The sequence below is a fragment of the Pocillopora verrucosa genome, chromosome 9 (assembly GCF_036669915.1).
Source record: "Pocillopora verrucosa isolate sample1 chromosome 9, ASM3666991v2, whole genome shotgun sequence".
Classification (NCBI taxonomy): domain Eukaryota; kingdom Metazoa; phylum Cnidaria; class Anthozoa; order Scleractinia; family Pocilloporidae; genus Pocillopora; species Pocillopora verrucosa.
In genome coordinates this window covers 21,261,982-21,289,571 of record NC_089320.1, presented here as the reverse complement: position 1 = coordinate 21,289,571, position 27,590 = coordinate 21,261,982, and the positions used below count along the sequence as shown (strand labels likewise).

The following is a 27,590-nucleotide window of genomic DNA, read 5'->3' as shown; positions in this document are numbered from 1 at the left end:
ACCCCATTTTAACCAGCTTTGAGCTGAACTGGGCCAAACTGTCTAAATATCGCAAATACATACATACTGATAATTCGCTGGTGCTGATTTGCTCTATTGGGATCGAAGCTTAAGTGTCTTGTTCAAGGGCACTGCACAACCCCTTACCTCACGATCGACTAGTTGTACGCCATACTCGACACTTGTTCACCGCTTTCGGAGGTAACCTTTGTAAATTGCTCTCTTATCTTAAACACCAGAGCTTTAGTCAAATATGAAATGAGTCAACACCTCTTAAAAACAACTTTGTTTAATGTGACACTCACTGCAAAAAAATTGCCAGCTAGGTTAGGGAATGGAGTGGATTCACTATGGAAAAGATGGAAACCAATCATGTAAAACTGTATTCTCTACACACTGATTGAGGTGGGCTACCAATCTCACGAACTGGCTAAGTCCTCCTTGTCACAAAGATAAAATATTGGAGAAAATTTCAGGAATTAATGCATAATAGAGACAGAACTTGGGTGTTTTAGAGCGAGCTTCATGGCCAAGGATGCACTTAGTTTACGGTTTTGTATTCCTAAGGGGGGGATAACACCTATGTGTATGAAATCACTGCGTGCTTTTTCTGTGAAATAAACGTACTACAGTTTACACTTGATTTGATTGCTTTTGGGCTCCTACCCCATTCAAACCAGCAAAACTTTCTAAGACCGGGTTTAACTAAATGAAAATCAGACGCAGAGAACTGAAAAACTGAATTGTCCATAGGAGGGGAGGTAGTCACTAACTTGTATTTTAAATGTGCAAAATATGAAGTCGACAAACATCGATTTAAGCGGCTCCTACAAAGATATAAATTGAAGACCGTGTTTAACAAAACAGTCTTGACATATGTTTTAGCTTTTGTGTGAATGAGGTAGCGGTATGTTCGTTAGCACAGTACAAAACTTGTCAGAAAATATTCTACAATTCACTGTGCGGTGAACCAGAGCAAAGTATTGGTAAAAAACCACGTTCTTTTTCCGAAGCAGAGTCCCCCTAAAGCAAACAATGGTTTTCATAACTTTGATAATCGGCTTGAAGAAGGAAACTCTCTGTGAAAGAGCGCCTTTCAATTTAAAAAAATTCCTAAATCGAATTCATGGCTCAGCCAATTCATCATTCAGGGTCTAATTTGAAGGCACGCCCTATCCAAGCCGTTTATCAAAATTTAGCAAAACTTCCAGATGGTATAGGGTCCTGGTGGTGATGTTTCTGTTCGAAAGAATTATAAAACAGATAAATTAATAAAAATCGCTATACTAAATGTGATTAATTTTCAGTTCCATAAAACGTGACCACCCATTTTAATAGAACCCCAGAACAGCCGCTGGCGAGACATGGAATCTCGGGATTTTCGTAGCCCGCGTTTACTTGAACACGCTGGGTTGCGGTTTCCTCAGCCGCAACTTGGACCTTTTTCTTTATCGTATTGGAATTATTGTTCACTACAACACTTTTCTTGGCAAAGGTTGTCTTCGAGTGCCTCTTTCTCTCTCTAGATTTCTTATTCTTAAGTACAGATGGTGTTTCTCGGAGAGTATCTTTAAAACCGTTGTTCTCATCCATAGTGTCTTCGTCGATAAAATCTTCATCATCGGGGAAATCATCCAGGGATGTCCCGCTCGAATCTGAGGGGTCTGAAACGTGGTCTCGATCCTCGGCATCCATTTCCTCGTCGGGTATTTCTTCCAAGGGAATTCCCTCACTAACATAAGCTTTAGGCTCTCGCCCACTTCCCGATTCTTGTGGATTTAAGTCAAGTCCAGGGTCTGAGAAATTCTCGTCGCTGCCAGAAAAATCCCCACTTCCCGATCCCTCGGGGTACGCAATTCGGCTTCGATCGTAAACGTACTCCGTGGCGCTAGCCACATCGCTTTCTGTGAGATTATAAAGATCGTCTATGACGCTTTGCTCACTCATTTCCGAGCTGTTCTGGTGCCGCACCTCGTTTCGTCTAACTCCCGGGGGATATGGAAAATCAATATGGTCGTTCTGTTCAAAGAAAATAGTAAATAACAGTTACTACAATTGTTATTAGAGTCAGACGCAGATAAGCAAAAGGTTGTGTGAGGAGCGCGAAAAAATTGACCACCTCAAATATGTAACTGTAACCGACTAGGTGCGGGTAGGTAAACGGTGAATATTTCTAAGGGCCTGGAAACTGTAACCGACTTGGTGTAGGTAGGTAAATAGTGAATATTTCTAAGGGCCTAGAAACTGTAACCGACTTGGTGTAGGTCGCTAAACGGTGACTATTTCTAAGGGCAAGAGAACAATAATTACTTTTAAGCGTGGGAAACTGTAACCGGCGCCAAGCGCAGGAAAACGGTGACTTCCGCTTGGCGCGGGATAACAAGGATTAATTTCAAGCGCGGGAAGCAGTAACCAATCAGGTGCAGGCAGGTAAGTGGTGACTACTTCTAAGCGCAGGAAAACAAGGATTACTATCAACGGCGCGAAACCGTAACCGACGCCAAAGGGCAGGGAAACGGTGACTACAAAGCGCGGGAAGACAACGATTACTTTCAAGCACAACAATTTGTAAAAAGGTTGTAACTGTAAATAAAAACACAACATAGCATCCGGTGAAAACCACCTTTCGTATTTTCGCCACAGTACCTGCATCTTCAGCTGCTGAACGCGAGTTTGCTGCTGCTTGGTTTGATCGTCAATAACTTGTTCCTCCAAATCTTCTACATCCGTATCTTGTTTGCTCGTGTCCAGGTGTAGCGTACCGTAACCGTTCAACACACGGTCCCCAATCTCGTTCAGCGGATTATCAATGAGCTTAAGCTGCCAGAAACCGCGAGGATTTTCACCTGTATAGAGTTAAACATTGATTTAAAACTCAGTGTTATACAAGCCTTATACCACTGCGAATATTTTATCTTATAGACAACACTTACCCCAGCAGTGTACGGTCATAAAGCCCCAGTTATCAAGACCCTCCTTGGAGTCGTCGTAATGTCGAGTAGAAAGCATTTCATTCTTCGTCCCTGACGGTGACATCAGTAGAATGCTGACGTCACCACGGCGTCGGTGAATAAAGCTGATGGTAAGTACTACGTGTTCAAGTTTGTTTATCTCGGCAATAGTCCCCGCGCATGCTTTAGTGGGTATGGACAGTTCCAGTGCACCACCTGAAGGGATATCCCTGTAAAGTGAAAGAAACAATACCGCCTGATTAAAGCATGTGGTGTTGAGGGAATTCGAAGCTACTCTGTCAACAGGACTGTAAAGTTTCAGACACAATCACGCCCGATTAAAGCGTGTGGTGTCGAGGGGTTTTTGAAGCTACTCTGTCAACAAGACCACAGCGATGTAGTTGCACGGTATATGTTGTTGTTCAATTTTACCTGTGGTTTCAATTTTTCTTTGCTTTTTTTTCAGTTAAATTAGACAAATTTTAATGCAAAGCGCTATTTTCCCTTCACCTTGTGAACAAGGGACATGGATTTCAAAAAGGCTAATGCCACAGTTCATAAATTGTAGCATCCACCCTCATTTTTTCTCTTTTTTCCTTTTTCTTCAATTCTATTTTGATCGCTTTGATTCATTCTTATCGCCATGGTTTTCGCCTTATCTATGTTACCATTTTCATCCTCCATTACATTCATAGGACATTTTTGACGCTTAAAATTAATCTTAAGTATTGAGAAATAGCTCCTCTAGATGAAAAAGAGTCTCAGGTATTTTCGTCATCTTAACAAAAAACTCAGTACGATTCCAAAACAAAGTCTTTCAGCCTGGAATGTCAAGTTTTTGCAAAATTTTGAAACTGTGATGTAAGTCACCTTTCTTCTATACTGGCTGCTCCAGTGCAAATCCGCTGTGCTGGTACCGAAGTCCATGTTTTTGCCATTTCTACCATAGCGTCGGCATCCAGGCGACCAAAACCAAACTTGTGATTGAAATGAAATCCCGCTCCATTTGTCCGCCATCCATCATCCACAGGACTCGTTAGTTTAGCTGTTCTGACGATGATATGTTGCATGTCCCGCCAGGTGAGTTTGTTACTGCGAAAGATTTACATCAAGAGTATGAAAAGATATGAAAAAAAGAAATGAAAAAATAGAGTACTTTTTACTAGAGTTTGGGAAAACCAAAACCAAAGCAATCACAATCTCAACCAATCAGAGCGAGGGTTGACATCATCATTAGCCAATTAGAAAGGCGGGAAAACGCGAGTAAGCAAATCGTGATTGCGTTTAGTTTTGAATCTGATTGGTTGAGAAGGTGGAGCGAGCTTTCTGGAACAATCACAGATCAAAGTTAAGCAAACCAAAGCAATCCTGAGTCACTTTCGTCGCTCAATTGAAAAATGCTCTAATGATAAATACATTTTCGTCAATTGGTTAAAAATCCAACCAATTTCGTGAACAAGCAATTTAGAGAGTGCACTGTCTGATAAAATCTGTGAATTACTCGCTAATGTCAGCGCAGACGCTGAAGATAGTAATTGCAAGAAAGCGTTAGAAAAATAGCTTACTTCGCTTCCAACACAAGAGCTATCATTCCTGCTGCTAAAGGGGCGGCAGATGAAGTCCCTTTGAACTGTTCTGTACATTGATGATGGAGGTCTGTAGTTATCTGTAAACAGTTCAATTAAAAAAAAGGATGTCGAACTTTGCCTCTAAAGTGGAACAGTGACTCAAATCTTAACTGCAACTTGTTCCGATTTTCTTGCGATTGGAAGCTCTATATGCTAGCGAAAATAGCCATATAGTAGATTCATGTTTCACAAGCGCTCTGCATTCTGTGGGGGGGCGTTCTTTTGAGGCATACAATAAGAAAAATTGTAAATTTTTAACTTGATCTCTAATGAAAAATGACGATAAGCAGTACAATTTACCCAAATTTAAGACTAATAGATATTACTTTACTTCAGTGAATTGCCATAAAATTACAGTGTAAGTATGAAAAGCTGTCAGCTTACCATTTTGTTTTCTTCGCGCTCTCTGTGTGCACCTCCGTTAAATGTTACTGCGAGGGTGGATGAGCACAGCTCAGTGTAGTAAGCAGAGAGGCCATGATCACCGATACAGCCGATAGATACTGTGTATATACTGGTAGTGTAGCCATCACAGTTGCAGTCATCATCTGTAAGACCTCCATTGCCAGTCGCCCACACGTAAATGTTTCCTTTGCCACCGCGACCCTACAAAAGCCATTGTGAATTCCGTAAGTTGCTTCTAATCTTGAATAATATTATGGGAAAACTGAAATTACGGACTTATTGGGCTACTTATATAGCACAAAGAGATGAAGAGGTAAAATAAGAAGCGAGAAAAGTTAGGGAATCAACATTTAGCTCTGTGTCATGCATTGTTAGCTGAATGACTTGCTCGTTGACTAGATGGCTGGCTTATATACTTTATTACTGATGGAGGGACAGACAGAAAGACAGACACAGACACATAGAATCAAGACAATGTGGTTTTATCAACTGAGTTGATAATGGAAATTGGCCACCATAAAGAGTATCTAAAGCCGAACTTTTGAGTGTTAGCTCTTCGTCAGAGAGAATAGTTCACGTTGATTCGCCCAGATTTCATCTTTTACTACACTTACTTTCAATAAAACCAAACAGGAAATATCTCATCGTATATTACCGTTTCAGCTCCTCTCTTTAGCGCCTTAGCCGCCAAAGGACCCGGCTTCCCGAAAGTTTTCCCATCATCCTTTGGTCCCCAACAGTTACTGAATACGTCTACATATTGAAGTTGAAATCCCAGCGAGCTCGCCTCTAACGCGTCAGTGGCTTTACCGTCTAACATGCGAACGCCTTGAATGATAGAAAATTACTCTGTTATACCAAACAATGCATAAGTTTTGCGCAGATTTGAGTCCCAAGATTTGAGAGAAATCACTCACAAACTTAGAATACACAACCACATCAGCTACGCTGTAATTTTATCGTGTCTAAACAAATGCTTTTATTTTATTATTCTTATTATTATAACTATTACTATCATTATCATTATTACTATTATTATTATTATTATTAAATTGAAGCTTATTAGGCTTACTAAATTCTGGATTTTTCTGACGACCAGAGCGAAACGCAAAAGCACAGGGGAAAAAAAAGCTCATACAGCAACACTTATAAATCCATGATGCGCCTTTTCAGTAATGAAAAAGTTGTTAATTTCTGGCTCAATACTGGCAACCATCGAAATCCGAAAGTACAAACGTTACAACCACCAACATTGCACCAAAATGTATTTCTAGAGAAAAAAAATGTATGAAAAGAATCCCCTGGTGACATGCGAGGATATCGCTATGCCGAATCGTTGGCTGCTCACAGATAAATACATCACTTATTTTACAATAGCAAAAACAGATCTAAGTTATTTTCTCTAAAATAATCCTACCTCCTACATGCGCGTGGTACGCGACCCCCGTTCCACAAATGGTGTTGTTTGCTAAAGCTGCAACTTCTCCCGCACATCGGGTGCCATGACTTAAAATTCAGAGATAAAAAGAAGGAAAAACATTTTAAGGAGTGCACAATTAGAGCACTATAAAAAATTGGGACCCTTCTTTTTCTAATTTTTCGTTGTTTTCGATCCGGACCGATCATTTCAAGTCTTTCAAATCTTGACCATACTCGTTTACACCTTGCAAAGACCTTACCACATGAAAAAGCGTTCACTGGGTGCAATTTCTGTGCGCAATTTCTGCGCGCAATTTCTGCCTGATAAGTGTTCATGTAACGTGATCGCATTCACTAAGAGTAATATCACTATTATTTGATTATCAGTTTACTGTTAACCCTTTAACTCCCACATCAAATTTGTAATTCTCCTTACTGTCAACCATGCAATTCATATAATGTTAGTTCAGAGAATTTAGTATTGGATCAATTAATTATCCCCAAATTGACATTTTTCTTTATTCTCATCACTTATCTGGTTGATATTGTATTGATATTGTAAGGAGAAATTCTGTCTTGGTCACTCATGGAGTTAAATGGTTAACATTGATTTATTACCAGTTGTCAGGATCAGTATCTCGTGGTCTAGGGTCATCGTCATTATCATTGAAATCATGGCTAGCTTTTGGATCCTGCAATTCACAAATTAAAGGAGGAACAAAAGGAAGAAAGTTACCACACCTGTCAGTCAAATGTTTATAAAAATGAAAAAAAGTGTACGCAATACAACTCTGTTCATGGCAAGTCAAAGCAGATATCAATAATGATTCCTTGAAGTTAACAATTCTGCACTATTACTCCATATTAACTTGTGAGTTAACTTAGTCTGGTTACCATAAAAAAACTATACAAATTTTCAAACACCTTGAGCTTTCAATTTTGCTTACATGTTTCAGTTTTTAACAGATTAAAAATTTTTCTGTCATTTTTTAATGATTTGTTTATTTTAAAATTAATGATTTTGTCACAATAATGTTTTCTCTTTACTTAAAAATGTGATAAATGGTTCAGAACTACCTTAAATATTTTGAACAATGGGTGATAAGAATGTTTTGTATCTTTTTTTCACATCATGCCATCCATCTGAAGTACTGCACCTGTACAATCATTGTCTATCTTAAATTTACATGAAATACAACTACGTTAAAAATGATAACTTACATAATTTGCTGCCAAATCTGGGTGAGTATGATCAACACCTTAAAAAATAAAATTAAAATATTAGAGTCTAGGAACTAGATGAAAAAAATTAGCATCTTCCACATGAATAGAGATTGACTATCATGGTAGAAAAGAAAATGACTGCAGAGGACTTTATGGCAAGAAAGCCACTATTCAATGGCTTTAAGTAAATTTTGTCATGACATTATAATTATACACTCTAGTTAGTGTACTGTTCACATAATTGCTAGGCATATAATGATCAACTGCCATAAGTATAAGTCCTCAGTTGTGATGAAAATTCATCAACTGCCAAAGTTGATACAACAGAACTCTTTGAGTAACTCCCCCTTCAAGCTCTAACACATCAAGGAAAATTTCATCAACATCTAAGTTTGTTGTCTGAACATCCAATTTTGTTTTCAAGATAGTGTTATGTAACTGAAACTGGCAGGAAAAGTTACATGTTGGCAGTAAATGGGTTAAAGATTCCCCTTTTTCAGACTTTAAATCTGTACTATGAATAGATATTTGGAGTGGATAACTAAAGGAGTGTGCAGAATAAAACGTGATCATCATCAACTTCTCCCTCTGTTTTACAAGGAAAAAGTGAAAATCTGAAAGGAGAATCTTATAATCAATAGGAAGTCACTTATGACTTTTTTTCGTGAATCATTTCAGTCATAATCCAGTACCCACCATCATCTAAAATAGACACCACAATTCCTTTGCCTGTATAGCCTTTCCTCCAGACTGGAAGGACATTAATATCCACTCCAACAGGTCCTCCTGTCTGACCTTCATTGAGCTGATAAAAATATCATCATTCATTAATCATAGCCTTGAATTAAAATAGCTAACAAAGGTGAAGCTAACTGTTAACAAGAGATGCTGCTCAGTGCTTGTGTTCATGATGCACCACTAGATCAGCCTTTTGGTTTTTTTTTTTTTCAAAATAGCTTGGTGAGAAAGATTTCTGGGGAACATAGGAGCATCAAGTCTTCTACTTTCTGCTGCTCTCATCTCCTCTCCATGGCTCCTTTTTAAATTCACTGTAAACATATCTCTCTGTGTGGGCTCATACCTCAGGGTTAACATTCCTGGATCCAGATAGTTAACCACGAGAAAAGTTTAATTTCTTGGGGTGGGATGGACATAGCACTGAGGACCTGTGATATCTAAGGTATTCACTGTCCATACAACCCTATGCTGTTGTACTTTTTTTCATTACAGGTTCAGGTACCTCAACTACCTCACATATTAATTGTAAAACATACTCATCTTACCAAATACCACATTTCTCTAAACTTCGGATCTGTAGGTATTCCATCACGTTTAACTCTGTGAAGAATCTTTTGCTGTTCTGCCCACTTTACCTGGTTTAGATACAATTGGATGTCATGTTGCATTTCTCCATACATATCGATCATAGGTTACATCCAACCTTTTCACCAGTGATGTTTTTGGGACATTGTACTTATTCTATGAAAATACAACCCCTATCATACAATCCTCCACAAGCTAAAGGTGCCTAAGAAATTCTAAGTCTTGCTGATGTTAAAATTTAACATAAAAGTAAAATAAAATATTGAGAAATGTGCTCACAAAAATACAGTTAATACTCTTGTCATTGCTCAAATCAGAAGATCAAACATTTGTGATTTGACTCACTCTTTTGTTCTGAGACTAACCTCTTTCTCAAGTAATAATCTATCAGTTTTGTCTCTGTTGTGCTCTTTATTAAGTTCATCCACTTCATCATGTCTAAGATGATAATGACCAGGAAGATCTCCAATCTAAAAATAATGCATTCTCATTTAAGAGCCACATGTGGAACACCAAAACTTGACTAATCTTTCAAATAAGAAAGATAGGGTTTTTGAAGATCTAAATTAATTTCACTATTATTTCTATATACATATTTAAAACATTTAAAAACATTCAAAGATTTGGCAGTATGCATGCAGGCAGATGCTTTTAAAGCCTGGCAAGACATGTGCCAATAAATTAGGTCTTCTAGCTGGTTTCTATAATGAAATATTGACACAAGTCAATTCACTGTTTTAAAGATAGCATCATATATTTTACACATAAAAACTTCAAGGAATTTATTTAGGGATCAGAAAATATCATCAGTTTTACACCAGTATTGCCTTTTCACATTTTAACCAAAGGGAATGGCCACATTTTTTGAAAAATTGGTCTGTATAATGAGACAATGTATCTCTCTTGAAAGTACTTAGAAATTCAATACTCGTGATAATGGCAAATATAAGGCGACTTTAAGTTTTCTTTTTTAAATCCACTTCTCTGGTAGGTGTAAAATGAAAGTACATCCCATGCACAAGAAAAACGGATTTTACTCAACCATGTCGGCCACCATGTGTTGTTTGGATAATTCATAATATTAACTGCGTTCTAACTTCATCCAGGCAAATATTGTTACAAATAATTCCACAGTCTTTCTTCCAATTAACTTTAACTAACCTTTCCTATAACTGAAAAACCATGTCTTTTCGCAATCGCTGCGACTACGTGTTCTTCTGCAGGGTCGATTTCCACGGCCCAAGTGTTGGTAAAATAACCTTCCTTATCGGCCAATTCTCTCTTCCAATCTCTCGTATTGTTCCAACTAGCGCTAAACTGCGGTCTTCCCCACGACCCCCAGTAACCACTTGAAATTGTTACTAACGCCAAGTACGCTCTTGTCAAGAAAAAAGGCCCATTTCCCATATTTTCGTTCCAGTAAACGGCGATCGCTCTCGTGGAGGCATTCGAAAAGGAATTTACCCATGGATGACAAAGCAATTAAATCATTTATGTTGACAAACGTCGGCAGGTATACCCTGGTAAAACCCTGATGAATTTCTCGCTCTGACAGGTGGGTTTATTCTTTCGTTCCACACGACTTTTATGGTCTCTTGCGGTCGATTTTCGCAAGGAAAGACATAAAACATATCCCTGAAACACATTGACTGAAAACGAGATAGATCTTGACGAAAACATTTTCTAAGTTCTGTCGTCCGAGTCTGTCGATTCTCACACAATACAAGTTCACTCAGATCAGAGGTGACCTTAACCTTCGTGTTAAAACTTGTTATCTCATAGCACCGTCCAAATGATTTCGGGATCTTCTCTCTGAATATTTCTCACAAAAAACTCGTATCGTGTGTTTTGAAAATTTTTGAAAACTCGAGATTAAAGAAAATCAAAATAATATTTTCAAAACCGCCCGCCATCTTGAAAACAGCTGAGCGCATACAGTCTACAATGAATCAGCTGGCAAAGCATTGCATGCTCATATGTATTGGGAATTTGACGTCACGAGAAAACATTATGGCGATAAAGATAGACGAAAAGGCTATGTTTGTATTCTTCTAAGAGAAATAGGTTTGTTAAAAATCAAGATAAAAGTATGTTTAGCTGGTGGTCCTCTTTGGAGCCTCCAAAAAGCGAAGGTGGTGGTGATACGAGCGAGAAACCCGTGGAAGGAGAGCCGAAAACAAATGTTGAGAGCTCTGATGATTCTAAACCCGACGTCTCAACAAACGAATCAGAAAGAAAAGGGTCCGAGCTTGATTATGCAAAGGACGTAGCTAAAAATGTAGGAAGTAAGTATTTGTAATTGTAGTACGAACTTTAATTTTGCTTTTCAAGGTCGCAGCTCAATTAGTTGATGATGATTATAAGGGTGTATATATGCAAACAAAAGCGTTCGAGTTTTTCGTTTTTTAAAAACTAAGTTGGTTGAATATATCATTTAAACTGCCTAATTCAAGGTATTTGTAAGAGGGAAATTGAGTCAGAAGATACAGGAATTAAGAATTTTTTAGCTAAATTTTACTTTTTGATAAAATTACCTTATTTAATGCTTAATTTAAGTACAAGTTAGCTGTTTGATAAACAACCTACACTGTGTAAATATAGCTTAGTGAATCTTAATAGCTTTTAGGTTTCAGGTTAAAATTCCACTTCTGCTGCAGCTCATCTTAGTTTCCATAGTATAAAAACACTAAGACTGTTGCTACTCCCCAGTACAGGGCATGGTAACAAAATTAACACTGGCGATCTATCAGGTTATCTAGACAGTTACAGTAGTGCCACTTAATATCCAACTGCACTAAGACAAATCAGGCAAAAAATATCCTGCTATTGAAAAACGATTTGGACAGTTGGTTTATTTTATACTGTCACACACTTACTACCTGTCACAAACTGCTTTTATATTTAATTTGCTTTTCTCTGAGATGCATGTAAAGCAAAGCAGTTGGATAATAAATAGCAAATTAGACATTTTGGAGTGTAGTATCACTGAGTATTTTTTAATTGTTGTTTATATTTTGACCCACCTTGTGGGCTCATTAAAATACAGCACAACTATGTAAAAATACCCAGCGATATTATACACCAAAATGTATGATAAGATTATATATCTCGATATAAGTGTCTTCTCAACAGTAGTGGTGGCCTTTAGACAGGGTTTGAATCATGCCCTTAATTATCTGCTATTATGGTAATATGGCTGAGTGGAGTCCAATTTGGTCTGTAATCATCAGAATGATTAAAAAAATCGAATAACAGCCTAACACAAGTCCAATGTGGGAATATAATATAAGGGAAATTTGGCATTAGAAATGCTTGAGATTCTTCTTGGAAATGGCTAAGAAAAAGAAGAAAGAAAGCTAAGGACTACATGTTTGTAATCAAACTAACAAATGTTTCTTTTTTTAAGGCTTTCTTTTCAGTTTTGCTAGTGTTGCCACTAGTACAGCTTATAAAGTGAAGGACTCTGTTAAAGAAACTGTTGAGAAACAGGTTTGTGTGACTTGCCTAATTTCTTTTTATTAGTAAAGAAGTTATTGATAATTCCCAAACATTCATCTGCATTAGTTTGTTGGAAAAAAAGTACTGTTGATCAACATGTTACTGTGTTAGTCTACAATGCCGACACTTGCACAGCAAATTAATACATGGGTAAGCATAGATATGGAAGTTGAATACAAGAAGAGAAATCCCATATCTACAAGCAACCATGTATAATTTTGTTTTTGTTATATAAACGCCGTAGGCCTTGGATCGAGAATGGTGAACACTTTGCCATTCATTCGTGAACCTGACAGAGTGGCATGAAAGGCTGATTGACGAGTCAGGAACTGATTGACAATATCAAACAGACAAGAAAATTTATGGTGTGCAGTAACGGCTTTTCTCAGGGCTGGAAATCCTTATTAAATATTGCAGTTGGTATGATAAATATATTTTTATGACAGTTATTTAAAGTCCATCAGAAGATAACTTCCAAATTTTATTTGTTTGCAGTCAATAATTGGAGATTTCAAGAAGCAACAAGATGAATTTGTGAAGGAAAAGAATTGTAAGAGAAGAGGTAAAGACTGGGGAAAACTAGAAATTTAAATACTAAGTAGAAGCCTGCAGGGTATTGTAAAGAAATAGATTATAATTATTAAATAGCTCCATGTTGATTGAACTTAACTTCAAGAGCAAAGCAAGTGAGTGAGAGATATTAATTATCAATACAAGATGATAAATTTGTTATCTACAGGCAGAAAGGTACATTGTGTAACATTATGAATATGTGATTTGCAAAAAGATCATTAAGAAGTACAACAACAATAGTTACTAGAATAAATGTCTTGATGCCTCTAAAAAAACACTTTGTTTCAACTAATAATTTTTAGAGACTGCAGTTCCTCCATGGGTAGGCTACAATGAAGAGGAGACCATGAAAAATCAAATCTTAGCCCTTTCAACAGTGAGTCACTAGCAATGCATATTTAACGATGCTTTCCTGTTTCATTGTTCTATATTTGATAAATTAACTTTGTTACATTGTATGTATTAAACATTTTACTTACTAGTTTTTGCATAAAATGATCAATAGGATTGAGTAAGATAAGCTGCTCAGGGAATTAAGTAGAATGTGTTAGTGGTGGTGTTATTTTGAATCACTATTTTCACTTTCGAGGATGAAAGAAACTTTTTGCGAGATCCTCCATCTGGTGTTCCATTCCACTTTGAAAGTGACTCGATGTATCCTGTTGCTTTGGCAACTTTGCAAGAGGACAAAAATCTTAGTAAAATGAGATTTCAACTTGTACCTAAAAAGTGAGTATGTGCACACTTCACTACCTTTGTCTTGTAAATACAATCACCACCCTAATATGACAAAATTTTGTTTCCTTATTTTACAATCTCATTGTTTATTTTACAACCAAAATGTCATGGTCAAACTGTCCTCTTTTGAGGTTCTCATTCTTGACTCAAATAATTGTGTGCATATACACTCTTGATTTAAATCAAAATCAGTCCAAAATAATTTCAAAGTAGCCCAAGTTTGATTTGTATTTCTCTTTGCTCAAAAATTATCAAGGAATGATCAATTATCAAGAACAAAGGAAAAAACAAATTACAAGTTCAAAATCATTTTAATACGAATTCACTTTCACTTACATGTACCCATACAACATGAGCACTTGAACAGTTGTACAAACACTGCAGGGCTGTTCTCTGGGAGCCCAGTACTCTGAAATTGTGAAATCTAGGGTACCCAGCATATGCTTTTTATCGAAAAACTATGATTCCTTAGTTGTCCAAGAAAAACAAGCTAGAGGCTACAGGGGCAGTCCGAGTATAGCCCTGAACAGCCCCAATGTTCCTTTTTAATTTTGTTTGAAAAAGTAAGGAATCTTTTAGACCTTTTAGAAGGAAATGTTTAACATAAAGGTAACCTGATTCATAGTAGATTCATTAAAGAGAACTCTAAACATACTTCATATAATTTAAATCTTTCTTTTCCCTTTTTTTATACAGAATTTCAGAGGAGAGATTTTGGAGAAATTACTTTTACAGAGTTTCACTTATAAAGCAGTCAACACAGCTTACATCATTGGCTGCTGCCGGTAAAGTTACAATGTCGATAATAATAATAATAATAATACAACTAATAATAGTTTGTTAAATATGAACCTTCTTGCTTTTACATGAATCACTATGTTGTGGTACTAAATTTTTAAGATGGAAATAATTTGCTACAAATCCCTCTGTTCATCTGACTGGTAATATTTCTGTGAATGAAGTTGTCATTTTTCTAATTTTTCAGTATCGTTTCTCTTGTGGCAGGTGGTGGGGGCTCTAATGGCAGTGACAGGCAAAATGCAACATCAGAAACAAAGTCTGATACTGGTTAGTTTTGATAATGATTTTTTTTTTCCAAGTATTAGGTTTGTATCTGCACTTACCGGGGAACTCAGAACTTTAAAATTGGTGAAAAGCTTTGATGGCAATTAATAACTAAATCCGAACTAAACTGTATTTTAAACTCTGGCCTCTTTTGGAGCCCTTGAGTTTTGATCAATTTGAAACACTGTGTTCCAGTTATCTTATATACATCTACACAAATGTAAGCTTAGCTTGTAGACTGCTTTCATCTTTAAGTTGGTAAATTGTTTTTCAGCATATATAGGCTAATCCTGTAATCATTAATATCCTCTCAAACAGTTATTGTCTCATAAACTTTGCAGAATCAAGTCAAAGTGGTGCTGTCAATGTGCCCAGAAAGAATGTAGAAACACCTGTAAGTCTTGTATTCCACAACTTTCCCTTTGATTGTTCACTTGTGTTGACTTTTACTTGAAAAATTGAAGCTTCTGCATCTCTATGGTGTGAGTGATGCAGTTATTTTTTAAAACAGAATACCCCAGAAGAAGACTTCTCTGAGCCAATTTCAGATGAGCACTCTGTACAAAATGAATTCATCAGTGATTCCTTTGCACAAACAGAACAAGGTACTTCATAGAATTCTCATTTCTCTATGATTAAGCATTCTCTTTTGTCCCTTGTCTCTCTCTCTCTAAAATCATTTTTTAATTGATAGTAATAAATTTCTGTTAGCCTCGTGCATGTTATAAGAATTGGTGTTTTCTACATGTAGAACTCAGTCATGATGACTTGCGGCAAATTGGAATGGAAAAGAAACCAGAAGGAGATCAAAACAATCAATTAAATCCAACAGAAGGAACAAAACCAGCGACCCCTGGTAAGTTGCCTACTTTTTTTTATTCATAGGATGTATACTATGGTTCAAAGAAATGTAAATTTTGTCTAGGATGAAAAGTTTATTGAGTCTGTCATGTTTTTCTCAGAAACTCAAGAGGATATTCCAGAATGGGAAAAGGAGCTTCAAGCAGAGTTACAGGTGAAAACCTTTTTAAGTGAAACCAGTAGTTTATGTCAGTAAAGAGGTTGAGACTGTAATTTCTGATATGCAACCTTCCTTCCCAAACAATTTTTTGGGGTTCATTTGGAAGAGTACATGTATGCTGCAGTGGGCAACCATATTGCTTTGTAAACTACTGTCAGGTTTAGGGTTAGTGTTTTTGTTATCCTTAGTTGCTGTGGATGATTTCTTACTGCATTATGTTGTAAAGTTTTCCTGTCTCTCAATTTTTTAGACTACAAGTGGTCTCTCCTTTTTGGTAAAGTCTGTCAGCCTTAGGCAAGCAAAAACCAAAAGAAGTGAAAAAATTGATGTTAGTGCACTGCACAGAACTCTGGAAGTGAAGTGCACAAAACATAGGACCCCCACTTTTCATACGCCACCTAATTTTTCATTGTCAAGAAACTATATGACACACATTGATTGACAGTTGTGGCTTTTAAAACCTACCAGTATCTCTTTATTGTTTTATATCTTATTTTTTTCTGTTTTTGTTTTGTTTTTATTGTTGTTATTTGTAGGATTTTGAAGTTGTTGACAATGAGGATAGTGCTGAGTGGGAAAAAGAAATTGAAGACATGCTGGAGGAAGAAAATGTATGAAGGCACTTGTCAACTGATCCCTTACTTTCGGAAAACTTGCTTTAATTTATTCACTAAATATATGAAGCAAAATAATTTAAACATTTCAGACAGGTTTAGAGGGGAATGTGCTGAGTTCTGTAGACTCAATATGTTTTGCTTATGTTATGGCATGATCATGCAGCCTTGTTATCAGGTGAGGTTTTTCCATTAAGTTCAATTTATGTCTGTAACTTATGCTTTTGTGTGATGTAGAAATGCAGCTGTATGTGATGATAAATTGCAGTGAGTGAGAAGATAATTTTACATCAATGCTGATTAAATTGTGGGATATTTTAAAAGTGAGTCAGAACGTTTTGTGGAAGTTTTGAAAAAATATATATATATTGCATAATTTTGTGGTAAAGGGGCAGGGGAGCTTGTATTGGTCAAACTATTAAGTGGTGAATTGTGCAAAAATGCAATAATCTGCAGTATTTTGGTGTATCACAGATTTTGTTTATTTCTTTTGTTATTAGTTAGAAACCTAGTGTCAAACTTGTACTTTTGGCTGCCAAGCACATTGCACAAAATTCTGTATAACTAGTAGAAACTCAAGGCAGCAGAGTCTCGCAAATGAAAAGCAGAGCTCTTTGCAATTCCTCTCGCACCTTTAGCATAAGCCTTTGTGTAGTTCGTCCAATCAAAACACTCAAAAAGTGGTCAGCTGCTAAGATTAAAAACACTCAGCCTCTAAAACTAAAAACAATCAGTGTAAAGATCCATAAGGTAACATATTCTATATTGTGATATTCATCTCTAATTTTGAAGTTGAATAAAAAGGTCATTGGTTTCTTTGACAGTACTGGTTTTTCTTGCTTTCTTAAATAGCTAAGGATTGGGATATGCAATGTTAGGAAATATCACTGCAAAGGGAAAGCTGGTCTTGGTTGGACAAAATGTGATGCATTTTGTGAAACTTGAAAGATGAGCTTTTTTTTTAAAATGGCCTTAATTCCACCTACAGTATGAAGATCGTCATATTCTCCATGCTGTTCTCTGTACATTTCCTAAGGTGCTGACAAAAAAAATTTGTCTAATAATCAATAGTTTCTTTAGTTAGTGATCTTTTCCATTATTCAACTGACCCTTACATGTCATCCAGGGGTGATGTTGGTGGCAAAATTAGATGCTAGTCACTCTTAGGGATGTAAGGCTTAAAATAATCAACCTAAGCTCTTAACAGTTTAACAAATTGTTTATGTCAATACTGCAAGAAATATATGGAGAACTGTATGAACAATATGCATACTGATGTTTGTGTGTAATGAGTTGACAGTTCTCCACCATTCCTTTTACAGATGTTAGAGGTTCAAATACCAGCAATATAGAATCTGGTGTAGTTTCCGTCTGATAGCAAGTGTTTGCTTATGGGTAACCCTTTGACCCTTAAGAGTAACTTGCATCTTATTTTTCCATTAAAATAAGCCTTGGATCAAACATCAAGGTCATGTGAATAAAGGAAATGATTGCAAACCAAGAAGAACTTGGTTGTTAGACAGATTCTCCTTGTAAGAACTAAAAGAAAGGTACAGAGAACAGTATTGAGAAGTTGCATACTGATGTAAGGTTTTTAAAACATCAATACAGGGTCCACATTAAACTGGTTTCACAGTCATTGGTTGATAAACTAAAACTCTTCCTTAACACTTGAGATCAGTGTCAATGTAATGCAAGGTTTTAATTCATGCATGAATATTTTTTGAATGGTTATTACAATATTTATAACAAATACACACATACACATATACATTAGTTCAATTTTGCAATCTTCACCCGACAATGAGGTGTTTAAGTACAATGACTGAAAAGCGTATGGTGTGTGGTGCTCTTCCAAAATCCTTCTGCAGTAAAAACGACAGACTATCAGTAGATAATAAACAAGATATTACAGTGAGTATTTTTGATGTTATTTAAGAACAAGAAACAAAGGCTATACGATCAAAGGAAGTCAAGTCTTATGTTGCCTAGTTCCAAGGCCTCATGGTTTTCATATGGTTGTTTTTAAAAGTTGAAGAAACACATATTGATTATGCTTGCATCACCTGACTTACCATGTAGGGTTCCATAAAATCTCTTTAAGGAGAAACCTAATGCTACCTTGGCATCTGAACAATTTAAATTACACTTTGATTTACTCAAAATAATTTTGAACATGAATAAAGATCTGATTAAAAGTCTCTTGCATCAAGCACTCTAAAGTTGAAATGTAAGAAATTTTTTCTCATTAAAATGTGTGATTTGTAGTACAAATTTCAACAGGCTTTTTCATGTCACTGTTTTAGGATTTTTTGAACTGGACACCACTTTTATATACTTTTGTCTGCCAGACTGAGGATTTTAATAGTCTTAATATCAGCTGATCCTTTGGAACTTCTTTCATACATGAGAGCAGATGAGATTGGTGAGCAATAAAAGAAAGGCTGGGAAGAAAACAGTTGATGTTGTGGTGCTTATATCACTGGCCTACTATAGTCAACTAACACAGATTGGACAGTGCATTTAGCATACACTTGTAATTTCAATCATGTATTTCTGTCTCTCATTTGGGTGAAAGGTGAACTTGAATTGGAAGTTGTTACATGAGCTTAACTTAAAAATAGCATTTGGTATTTTTTACCACACAATTTTTAAAATATTATTCTCTTTCATTCATTACTTGCATCAATGCTTATCCCTGAAACTATAACACCTCCAATTTCAGGCTTGCAGGAAGAATACATGAAACTTTGACCGTATGCCACCCTTTCCATGATTGTAATAATTGTGTAGAATTCTGGCAATTTTTTGCCAAGATTCTAAATGGAATTCTCTAATGAGCTAGGGAGAAAGCAGCTTCACTTAAATTAGTTCTCAGCATAAAGCATTGTTAGAAGTAATAGCCTGAAGAACAAACTGACAGCTTCTGCGCATTAGACACATTTCACCCAGGGAAGGGTGATACAGACAGTTCTGCCTGCCTACTGTCAAGTATGGTTGACTTAGTTCTGCATTGTACTCTGTGAAAACATTTTTAAAAATGCACCAAGCATTTATGAGCCGTAATGATGTACTTCCTCATTCCTCACAATTTGGCATCAATACAACAATACAGGAATGATAAACCATTGTTCTTTTGAAATAAACAGATGTCAATTGCTATTTCCGAGTATGAGAGTTAATCATCAAACTCACAATGTATTTGCTTCTTTACTCATTCAAGGATGGGTGCTGCTTTTTTATTATTGAAGACCATAGCCACACCTAATCCATGGCCACTCACAACATCAAATAATCCGGTTTGTTCGCAACACGGTGTTTAATTGTAACAATTGTACACATTTCTGACTACCGTATTGGATCCGGTGGTTCGTAGTACGATATAGCCTTTATACAATGAAAACCTGACACTCCACAATGGGGGCACTTCATTGCCTGTGAGTACTCCCAGAAGAATTTCTTGCCCTCGCTTAGATCCACAACAGGTTTTCCACAAGAATGACAGGCCACTCTCTGCTGACAACATGGAGATGCAGCAAATATATCGTAACAGTACATGGTGCCCAGCTGATGAGAGGATCCATCCCACTCTGTGTTGCAAAGTTTACACTTAACACGATTGGGAATACCTTCCAAACAGTGCAGACACACAGCAGAGAGGTACTGCGCTTTACCGTTCTGTGACACGTCTACGCAGCTCGAGTTGAGTTGTCTCGGTGTCAGGAAAAATGTTCCGTCGATAAGTGGATATCTGTCGAAAACTGGTAGCTCCCGACAACAGAGCACGCAGCTCGCAGTGCACGTCATGCGAGACGACAAATTCGATAGGACAAAATGACGCGCTTCGTCGTTCATCTCGTCTTCCATTTTAATGTGATAAGGGTTGACTTTGTGCCTGGGTAAAACGCCTTGAAACGAGCTAAAATCTGCTCTTTTCAAAAAGGTACTCAATACGTTCGCGTGCGAAGAAAGTGTGTTCGAATGATTGGCGCCATGATTGAACGCCTCGCCGAAGAAGTGGTAAGTATTTTCATGCGAATTTGCTCTTGTCTTCTTCGTTGGTGTTTTCGGCTGCGGTGAAATCGGCGATCGCTCCGGTGGCGATTCCGATAACTGGCTACAGTTTGACGACTGAGAGCTTCTACGAGGACGACTCGACGTTGAAACGACGTTCACCGAAGGTTTCTCATTATTCTTCTTCTTCTTTCTTTTGCCTTTTGTCTGGTGTTGTAGTTGAAGTTCTCCTACTTCTTCGGGCTTCGGAGGCACAAATTCAAGGTCCTTTCGCAAATGCCCTTTTCCGCATTGGCAAGCGCAGCACTTGTAAGCCAAGTCATAGCCTTTCTTTGTCCATATGTTTTGGCGTCTCTGCTTCTCCGACCAGCTACGTGCTCGACCTGTTCCTCGTAAATACGCTAGAATTTCTTCCTCGAAGTCGTCAAAACACTCACTATGCATATAGCCGCTCTGTCGGCAAGCGTCGTTGTTGCAAATAACCCGAACCGAGGTCGGCAAATCGACTGAAGTTTTTAAAGGACATCCTTTTGGCAGACAACACGCGATGAAATGTTCTCTTTCCACCTCCTCGTGGTCGGAACAAGTGTCTTCGCTCATGCTAACTCGAACTTTCTGTTTTTGCGCTTTCGAGTGAGGCATATTGATAACTCAGTTCCCACCCAAAAACAATGAGATCAGTTCCCTTTATAACCAACTTCCACGTCCTTTTCCAACATGCAAAGTGTTTCCTAATGTACAGCGCAGATTAGCCCTATTTACATTGCATGTCGTGACAAGGGGTGGGGCTTGTGTGACCACCTGACACGCATCAGGTTAGCTCCTTTTGTTCATTTCAATGGGTGACGAAGTCTCCCGGATGAAGAGTCGCGCAACGAGAAAAGGGTAAGTGACACGTCACGTAATTTCATGCAAGCCTTTGTTCATCTCTGACTACTCAATAAAACCGCCGGCTCGTGGCTACTTAATTTCGAAGATCCTGATTTATTTCTCCATTCATGGAAAAAAATCAACTTTTTATTTCAACTTCTACTCGTCAAGAAAAAAAACGGAAAATAAATCAGCTTGGTATTTTTTCATGACACCAGCTCGAAGGTTGAAAGAACCATGTAATCAAGCAGATCAAAATATATTTGTTGCAGCAACCGCATTTTAGAACAATAGACCGAAGGATTGTTTTATTCCGGATGATTGCCCTAATGATGAAACACTGAAGAAACGAGCTAAAACTGAGCTACCACCTGTTGCATCCTTTATCTTATCGCACTTTGAAAAAAGACAGGTGCTTTTCTTATTTGGGATTTTTTCTTTCCTTTTTATTCTTTCTGCTCGGCTCTGATATAATTCTATTCGTCACCCAGTAACCCCAAAATATATCTTGAATCACCTCTGAAACAATAATGATTTTCTTGAATGTTTTTCAAATGGAAATTTGACCCCTTTTCATTTAGTTCTATATTGTATTTTACGTTCAATTTATTTATTTTGATGAATATGAATGTTTTTTGCAACAACTCTCGTACCACATTTTTTTAAAATTTTTATGAACAATCGTAAAAAAAAAATTCAATTCCGTAGACTCTTAACTTCATTAATGAGGTTGATAATATCCCTTCTTATCGATTCATAAAAATTGTCTTTCCTTCGAGCTAACTGACCGTGTCAGGGACATCATTATTTTCCTTTGTGGTTAAAATTTTACATCGACGCGAATTAATTATTCAATACACTCGCCCATTTCTCATTTTCTGACAGCACTGGAATATCAAGCTAGTATATATTTTGAAAACGTCTTATCTCGAGACAACGGAAACAACTGACCCTAAAAAGTAAAGGAGAACTGAAAGTTATAGCCAACCAAACGAAGAGGAAGAATTTTGTGATTGAATAATTAAAACCTCCATTTGTGATTGATAACACGACATGCCAATCCTTCCACTTTGTTGCCTGTACTTCAGGCTTTATTCCATATTTCTCTAAAGGCAAATTTTCGTAATTAAGAATTTTATATTAATCTTTTTAGCGATGAGCGGAAGAAAAATCGTTAAGACATTATTACGGAGTTTCTGGTCGAGTCTGGCCTACCGCGCTCAACCGCGCGAGGGAAACAAAATGTTTTTTTTCATATTCATGATTCCTTAGAGAAAGAAAAATGTTCACACGGTACCACTTCGTTTACTGACAAATGCTCAATGTGGCAACTTTCACCTTCATGTGCTTAGGTCATCTTGGGACGGTTATACCGTGTGATTACCCTCTAGTTAATGATTATAAATCTTTGTAAATCTGCGAGTGAAAAACAGGGCTTTTGATTGTTTATGAGAGGTTCAGTAAAGCCACCTAAAGCAAATGAAAGATGAAAATGGCCTTATTTTCCCCTGATGTCAGCTGCTCAAAATCACGGTGTTTTATTCCGATTGTTTTTCTCCGTAACTGACGGTTATACAAAGTTTGTAAGAAAGTGCGGAAGTTATTCTAGCCACAGACCGCCCAAGCTCAAGCTAACTGATCATCCTGCGAAATAAGGAGTCTTGGCGAAAATATTAGGGTTTGTATGGGAATATTTACGACTGCTTTTAGGAAGTAAAAACACAGTCAAATTCTCAATAAATACCTCACCTTGCTTTCAGAGTGCTCGTTTTTTGACCGCTTACTATGTTGAAAAGAGGCCATTTTAGCGAGTTATCCATTTCTCGGTTTACTATTCATAAGAGAAGGACTTGATGATCTCACAGCTGGTGCTTGGGCTGCCTGTGTTTCAGCGCGCAGCGTGTTACCAACGTTACTGAAGTTTTTTTTTTGGAAGCGAGAGCCTGGCACTATTATTACCCAGGATCCTTTTCGCGTTACGCAGAGAGGCAAGAAGAAACTTTCAACATGGCGCTCCCAGTACCAAAAACGATGTTCCAACACATGCTCAAGGAAGGAGCAAAGGTATTTCTAGTTTTATGATAGTTAGAAGCAAAGCTATTTTTCATTGCTACATCTACGTTGCAGCATTTTTGGTTAAAAATTCAATTTATGAGGGATCTGTACCCAATTGAATGGCAGAGCCGGTTGGCACGTGCCACAGGATTTGTCAAATTTTCGACTTCGAGGAAATTGTAGTTTTTCTCGAAACGCTTCATAGTCATCAAGCTCTTTACTTCTTTTTACGAGTCTCTATAATTTGTTTTTGCTAAATCATCGAATTAAATTTGAAGCGCTCGACCCGATAGACTGACGTCGCAAATGATTATTTTAGAAAGTCGTACGTTCCTGTACATGCACAAGTAAAGCTCCTCTCCTATTGGAATCGTAAGGTTGCTTAGGCCTCCGTCCGGAGAACCAAGGTTCCCAGCTCTGATTTACCTCAAATTGTGCCACACACATGTGTAAAGACTATTAAATAGTATGTATCTCCTCACTAAAAAGGTTTCAAATAAATTTTCAGCATTACTCAGGTCTTGATGAAGCAGTTTTCAGAAACATTACAGCCTGCCGCCAGTTCACCCAGATAACAAGATCGTCATTAGGACCTAATGGTAAGTGTGATGTCTTTGATAGCTAAGACTGATTAGTGATAAGATACAAATTAATACCCAAAATGCCTTACCATGCTAACTTGGCAATCAGTCAAATTCCAGAGTAATCTTGTAGGGCATAAATGATATCCTCACTTGAAGACCTAAAAATTTAGTCAAGGTAGTGTTAGGTAGGTGAGCGTTATGTGGTGATCATTCCCTTTATTCTCATGACCCTCATGTATGGTTCAGGGGCGCTGCTGCTGCAAGAAGTTAGATGCTGGTCACTCTCAGGGGTTAAAGTGTTAATTACAAATGTTATCTCATCAGGTACTCTGGTTTTTAGATTAATTATTGAAAGTAATCCTTCTGCAATTTTCTTCCAAGGTATGAATAAAATGGTTGTGAATCATTTGGAAAAACTATTTGTGACAAATGATGCTGCTACAATAATAAAAGAATTGGAGGTAAAGTATGAAAGAATCATTGAAATTAAAGATTTTGAGTTGGCACTTCTTGATCAGGCCCTAAACAAACAAACAAACAAACAAACAAACAAGAATTCTAAGTGAACTCATTAACTTTGAAATGTCAACAAACAGGTAGCAGACCAGGGCTTAAGATTGGACCCTGATACAGGTGCCACTGCAACAAACACTTTTTTGCTGGGGACCAAAAGTTCTGGTGTGGTGACCACCTTGTGGACTAGATTTTTATCTGTTTTGAATTTTAAAGTACCTCATATTGTTTATTTTTGCTTCTGTTCTTGAAAACAAAGTGGAAACTTGTATAAGGAAGGCCTGTCAGCATTGAACACCCCCCATTTTTAGACACACATTATGTAGACAAACACAGAGAACATTTAAATGGAGTCCTGATAATCAATCCTGTAATAAGTACAGTCTTTGTGTATGTTGATGGTTCAATTTTTCTCCAGGTTCAACATCCAGCAGCAAAGATGTTAGTTCTAGCTTCACAGATGCAAGAACAGGAGGTAATAAGAATTGAGTTTAAAGCAGAGGAAGGCATGCAGTGCTAAAATTGGAAAAATTTTGGTAGGGGTTCTCAATTGCCAAAGGCTTGGATTGAAGTTGTTCCATTTAACTGATATCATTGCTGTGGTGTTCTTGAAAAAAGTTCTCTAGGTGTGCTCTTGGAGATACAACTCTTAGGCCATTGCTTTCCTGGGCATAATTACAATAAACTTGTATAAGATGCAATAGTTTAGGGACTGCCTCTCAAATCTCTGTTTATTTGGTAACAAGCTTGCTGTCCTATGATGATAAAAAGGAGGTTCATTGTAACATATCTTCTAGGTTGTCTGTGATTTTAGCCAAATTTCTGTGAAAACTTGTTATCTCCCTTTTTGTTCTATGGCTATATGTTTAGGTTGGAGATGGAACAAACTTTGTGTTAGTCTTTGCTGGTGCTCTTCTTGATGCTGCAGAAGAGCTCCTGAGAATGGTAATGATTGTCTTGAATTTTGCCTGTTAAGTAGCTACTGGTATAATTTGAAAGTTGGAAAATCTGTAGCTGCCTTAGGGACACTTTTGTTTGCCGAATTTGCTTACTAAGCAACTTAGTGCTGGTTATTTATGTGAGGTCTAACCCAAACCACTGTGGTTTTCAAAATTAGAGGGCCACAGGCTTTCTCTATAAGAGGGTTGAATTAGGCAAGTAAATCTCCGACTGTTAGCTTTCTGCCCTCTTGACACTGTTAACAAAACTAAATGTTCAGATTAAAGGTTTAGCCTAATCGAGGATTGTGTAGGACACAGTTTTGTTAAACAATGGCTGTAAACTTTGTCTAAATAATCAAACCTTAATGTTTTGAGAAGTAGAAATTCAGGGGTCACAAATTTTTACTAATAACAGTATAGTAATGCATTAAGCCATGAAATAATTTCCAACACCAACATTTAGCAACACTTCATTATTATTTTGATTAACTTTAATTTGGAATTATTCAGAAAATTGCCAAATGTGATTGTTTAGGTGAAGTGTCACAGTGATGTTTCAGATACAACATGGTTCAAATTTGTTTTGGTCTCTGTAGGGTCTCTCTCCTCCTGAGGTGATTGGAGGCTATGAAAAGGCTTGTAAAAAGGCTTTAGAGATATTACCAGGTATTATTAATAATTTTATAGTTATCAGTTATGCCCTTAGCTCTTCATGGAGGATGGCCCTTAACAATTTCCCTCTCCATCTTGTTCTGGGCTAGCCTTTTGGGTCCATGTGCAGCCCCACTTCTTCATCTCAGCCTGAAAATCTTGCTGCTAAGCGCTGTTTGGGTGTCCCTTTTTCCGTTTGCCCTGGAGATTCCATGACCTGGTAAAATTGATAGTTTTATGCCATTTTTGGTTAAAATCTTCTGATGGATGATGATATTAGCTTGAACTTAAAATATGCTTTTCAGTGAAGAATGCATTTCCTTATGGGGAAGGCTTCATTACCTTTTGAATTAAACATCTGAGCTTTGCAAAATAGGCAAAAGCTTTTGACAAAACTCCTGCCACGAAGAAGCAAGAGTCAATGCCAGTACACAGTATATGGCAATGTAAGCTGCATTCTCCTATGTTCGTGTAGCTATGAAAAATTGATCCACTCACTGTGTACTGTTATCCAGTTTTATAACTAGTGAGATCTTATTTCCATTTTCTTACACCTCTGTAGTGGTTGAGTTTGTTTCAATTTTTTTTTTACTTGATTTCAAATCAGTTTTATTTTTATTTTCTCATTTCTCATTCCTGATCTTAAACTGAAATTAAAGAAAGTAAAAATGTAACCGGTTTGAAAAATTCCTTGTTAATAACATATTTGAACCCCAACTGGTACAAGGCAAATTCCTATAATAAAGTAGGAGCAGGTTTATGAGGAATTTATTCTTCTGTAGAACTGAGTTGCTCGGGTTTATCCGATATGAGGGATAAAGAGGAAGTCATCAAAGCTCTCAAAACTGCAGTGGGAAGTAAACAGGTATGAGTTGGTCAAAAAAATTCCAAATTATACTGTGCTTGCTGAGGTCAAGACCGGGAACAGTTCAAACCATTCAATCAAAGCTGATTACCAGCAGTCTACTGGAGCCTATAGACCTCTTACCGCTGTCTATTTAGTCTGTAAGGAGGCTCTCATGTTTGGGTTTCACCTTCTGAGCACAGCTGCCTATTACATTGTCAGCAGCTGCTTTTGGAAAAAGTTATTGAAACCCCTGTATTAATGAAGGCATTTTTATCTGAAAGTCATTGGATGATCTTGACTCTCACCAATACTCTCTCTTTTCTCAGTATGGAAATGAAGATTTCTTGGCAAAAATTATCACAGAAGCATGTGGTAGGTGATTGTAATTATAATCATTATCTTGGTATCTTACAGCTGATTTTCTGTATGTATATACAAGATATGGCCTGTGCTAAACATAGACAGTGTGTGTATCTTGACCTCCAATGTTTATTTCTGATTTTCTTCTTTTCTTCCTTCTAGTCTCTGTATTACCAGAGAAAACTCCTTTTAATGTGGATAATGTGAGAGTGGCAAAAATTTTGGTAAGATTCATAAGTCTTATGGATGCTCTATGATCCTGACAAATTTAAATAATTGTTTGACAATTTATTTTT

The 27,590-nt window shown here is 37.1% G+C and overlaps 4 protein-coding genes across 4 annotated transcripts in view; 2 read left to right on the top strand and 2 right to left on the bottom strand.

The window, feature by feature from the left end:
* Nucleotides 1-279: 279 nt before the first annotated feature.
* On the bottom strand, nucleotides 280-10,814 carry LOC131792785 (PC3-like endoprotease variant B). Its single transcript, XM_059110187.2, has 14 exons — nucleotides 10,112-10,814; nucleotides 9,316-9,420; nucleotides 8,911-9,000; nucleotides 8,324-8,432; nucleotides 7,625-7,662; nucleotides 7,022-7,095; nucleotides 6,402-6,490; nucleotides 5,640-5,812; nucleotides 4,964-5,185; nucleotides 4,517-4,617; nucleotides 3,822-4,043; nucleotides 2,934-3,181; nucleotides 2,647-2,846; nucleotides 280-2,019 (listed from the first exon to the last, which is right to left on the bottom strand). Exons 1-14 carry the CDS (start codon nucleotides 10,355-10,357, stop codon nucleotides 1,297-1,299), a joined length of 2,640 nt encoding a protein of 879 aa, XP_058966170.2. The 5' UTR covers nucleotides 10,358-10,814; the 3' UTR covers nucleotides 280-1,296.
* Nucleotides 10,815-10,939: 125 nt separating this feature from the next.
* LOC131792795 (synapse-associated protein 1-like) lies at nucleotides 10,940-17,280 on the top strand. Its single transcript, XM_059110200.2, has 12 exons — nucleotides 10,940-11,235; nucleotides 12,357-12,439; nucleotides 12,944-13,010; nucleotides 13,324-13,397; nucleotides 13,611-13,750; nucleotides 14,456-14,544; nucleotides 14,765-14,827; nucleotides 15,166-15,218; nucleotides 15,336-15,429; nucleotides 15,576-15,680; nucleotides 15,787-15,839; nucleotides 16,382-17,280. Exons 1-12 carry the CDS (start codon nucleotides 11,040-11,042, stop codon nucleotides 16,460-16,462), a joined length of 1,098 nt encoding a protein of 365 aa, XP_058966183.2. The 5' UTR covers nucleotides 10,940-11,039; the 3' UTR covers nucleotides 16,463-17,280.
* An 862-nt stretch (nucleotides 17,281-18,142) lies between these two features.
* On the bottom strand, nucleotides 18,143-21,247 carry LOC131792794 (headcase protein homolog). The gene has a single exon (XM_059110199.2). The coding sequence runs from the start codon at nucleotides 21,113-21,115 to the stop codon at nucleotides 19,808-19,810; it is 1,308 nt and encodes a 435-aa protein (XP_058966182.2). The 5' UTR covers nucleotides 21,116-21,247; the 3' UTR covers nucleotides 18,143-19,807.
* Nucleotides 21,248-23,249: 2,002 nt separating this feature from the next.
* Nucleotides 23,250-27,590, top strand: part of LOC131792793 (T-complex protein 1 subunit theta-like) — a 9,681-nt gene continuing 5,340 nt past the window's right edge. Inside the window, exons 1-9 of the mRNA XM_059110198.2 lie at nucleotides 23,250-23,407; nucleotides 23,907-23,997; nucleotides 24,364-24,443; nucleotides 24,914-24,970; nucleotides 25,366-25,440; nucleotides 26,033-26,102; nucleotides 26,870-26,952; nucleotides 27,261-27,306; nucleotides 27,457-27,518. Coding sequence (XP_058966181.2) covers nucleotides 23,351-23,407; nucleotides 23,907-23,997; nucleotides 24,364-24,443; nucleotides 24,914-24,970; nucleotides 25,366-25,440; nucleotides 26,033-26,102; nucleotides 26,870-26,952; nucleotides 27,261-27,306; nucleotides 27,457-27,518 — 621 coding nt within the window. The 5' untranslated portion in view covers nucleotides 23,250-23,350. The remainder of the gene's footprint in view (nucleotides 23,408-23,906; nucleotides 23,998-24,363; nucleotides 24,444-24,913; nucleotides 24,971-25,365; nucleotides 25,441-26,032; nucleotides 26,103-26,869; nucleotides 26,953-27,260; nucleotides 27,307-27,456; nucleotides 27,519-27,590) is intronic.

Excerpts from the sequence above, each read along its gene's own strand:
- LOC131792795 (XM_059110200.2), top strand. The coding sequence starts at position 11,040 with ATGTTTAGCTGGTGGTCCTCTTTGGAGCCTCCAAAAAGCGAAGGTGGT. Across the intron at positions 12,440-12,943 it reads AAGAAACTGTTGAGAAACAG|TCAATAATTGGAGATTTCAA; the intron begins GTTTGTGTGACT and ends ATTTGTTTGCAG. Across the intron at positions 15,430-15,575 it reads CTTTGCACAAACAGAACAAG|AACTCAGTCATGATGACTTG; the intron begins GTACTTCATAGA and ends TTCTACATGTAG.
- LOC131792785 (XM_059110187.2), bottom strand. The coding sequence starts at position 10,357 with ATGGGAAATGGGCCTTTTTTCTTGACAAGAGCGTACTTGGCGTTAGTA. Across the intron at positions 8,433-8,910 it reads TTAGAGAAATGTGGTATTTG|CTCAATGAAGGTCAGACAGG; the intron begins GTAAGATGAGTA and ends TATTTTTATCAG. Across the intron at positions 3,182-3,821 it reads GCAGCCAGTATAGAAGAAAG|GGATATCCCTTCAGGTGGTG; the intron begins GTGACTTACATC and ends TTCACTTTACAG.
- LOC131792794 (XM_059110199.2), bottom strand. The coding sequence starts at position 21,115 with ATGCCTCACTCGAAAGCGCAAAAACAGAAAGTTCGAGTTAGCATGAGC.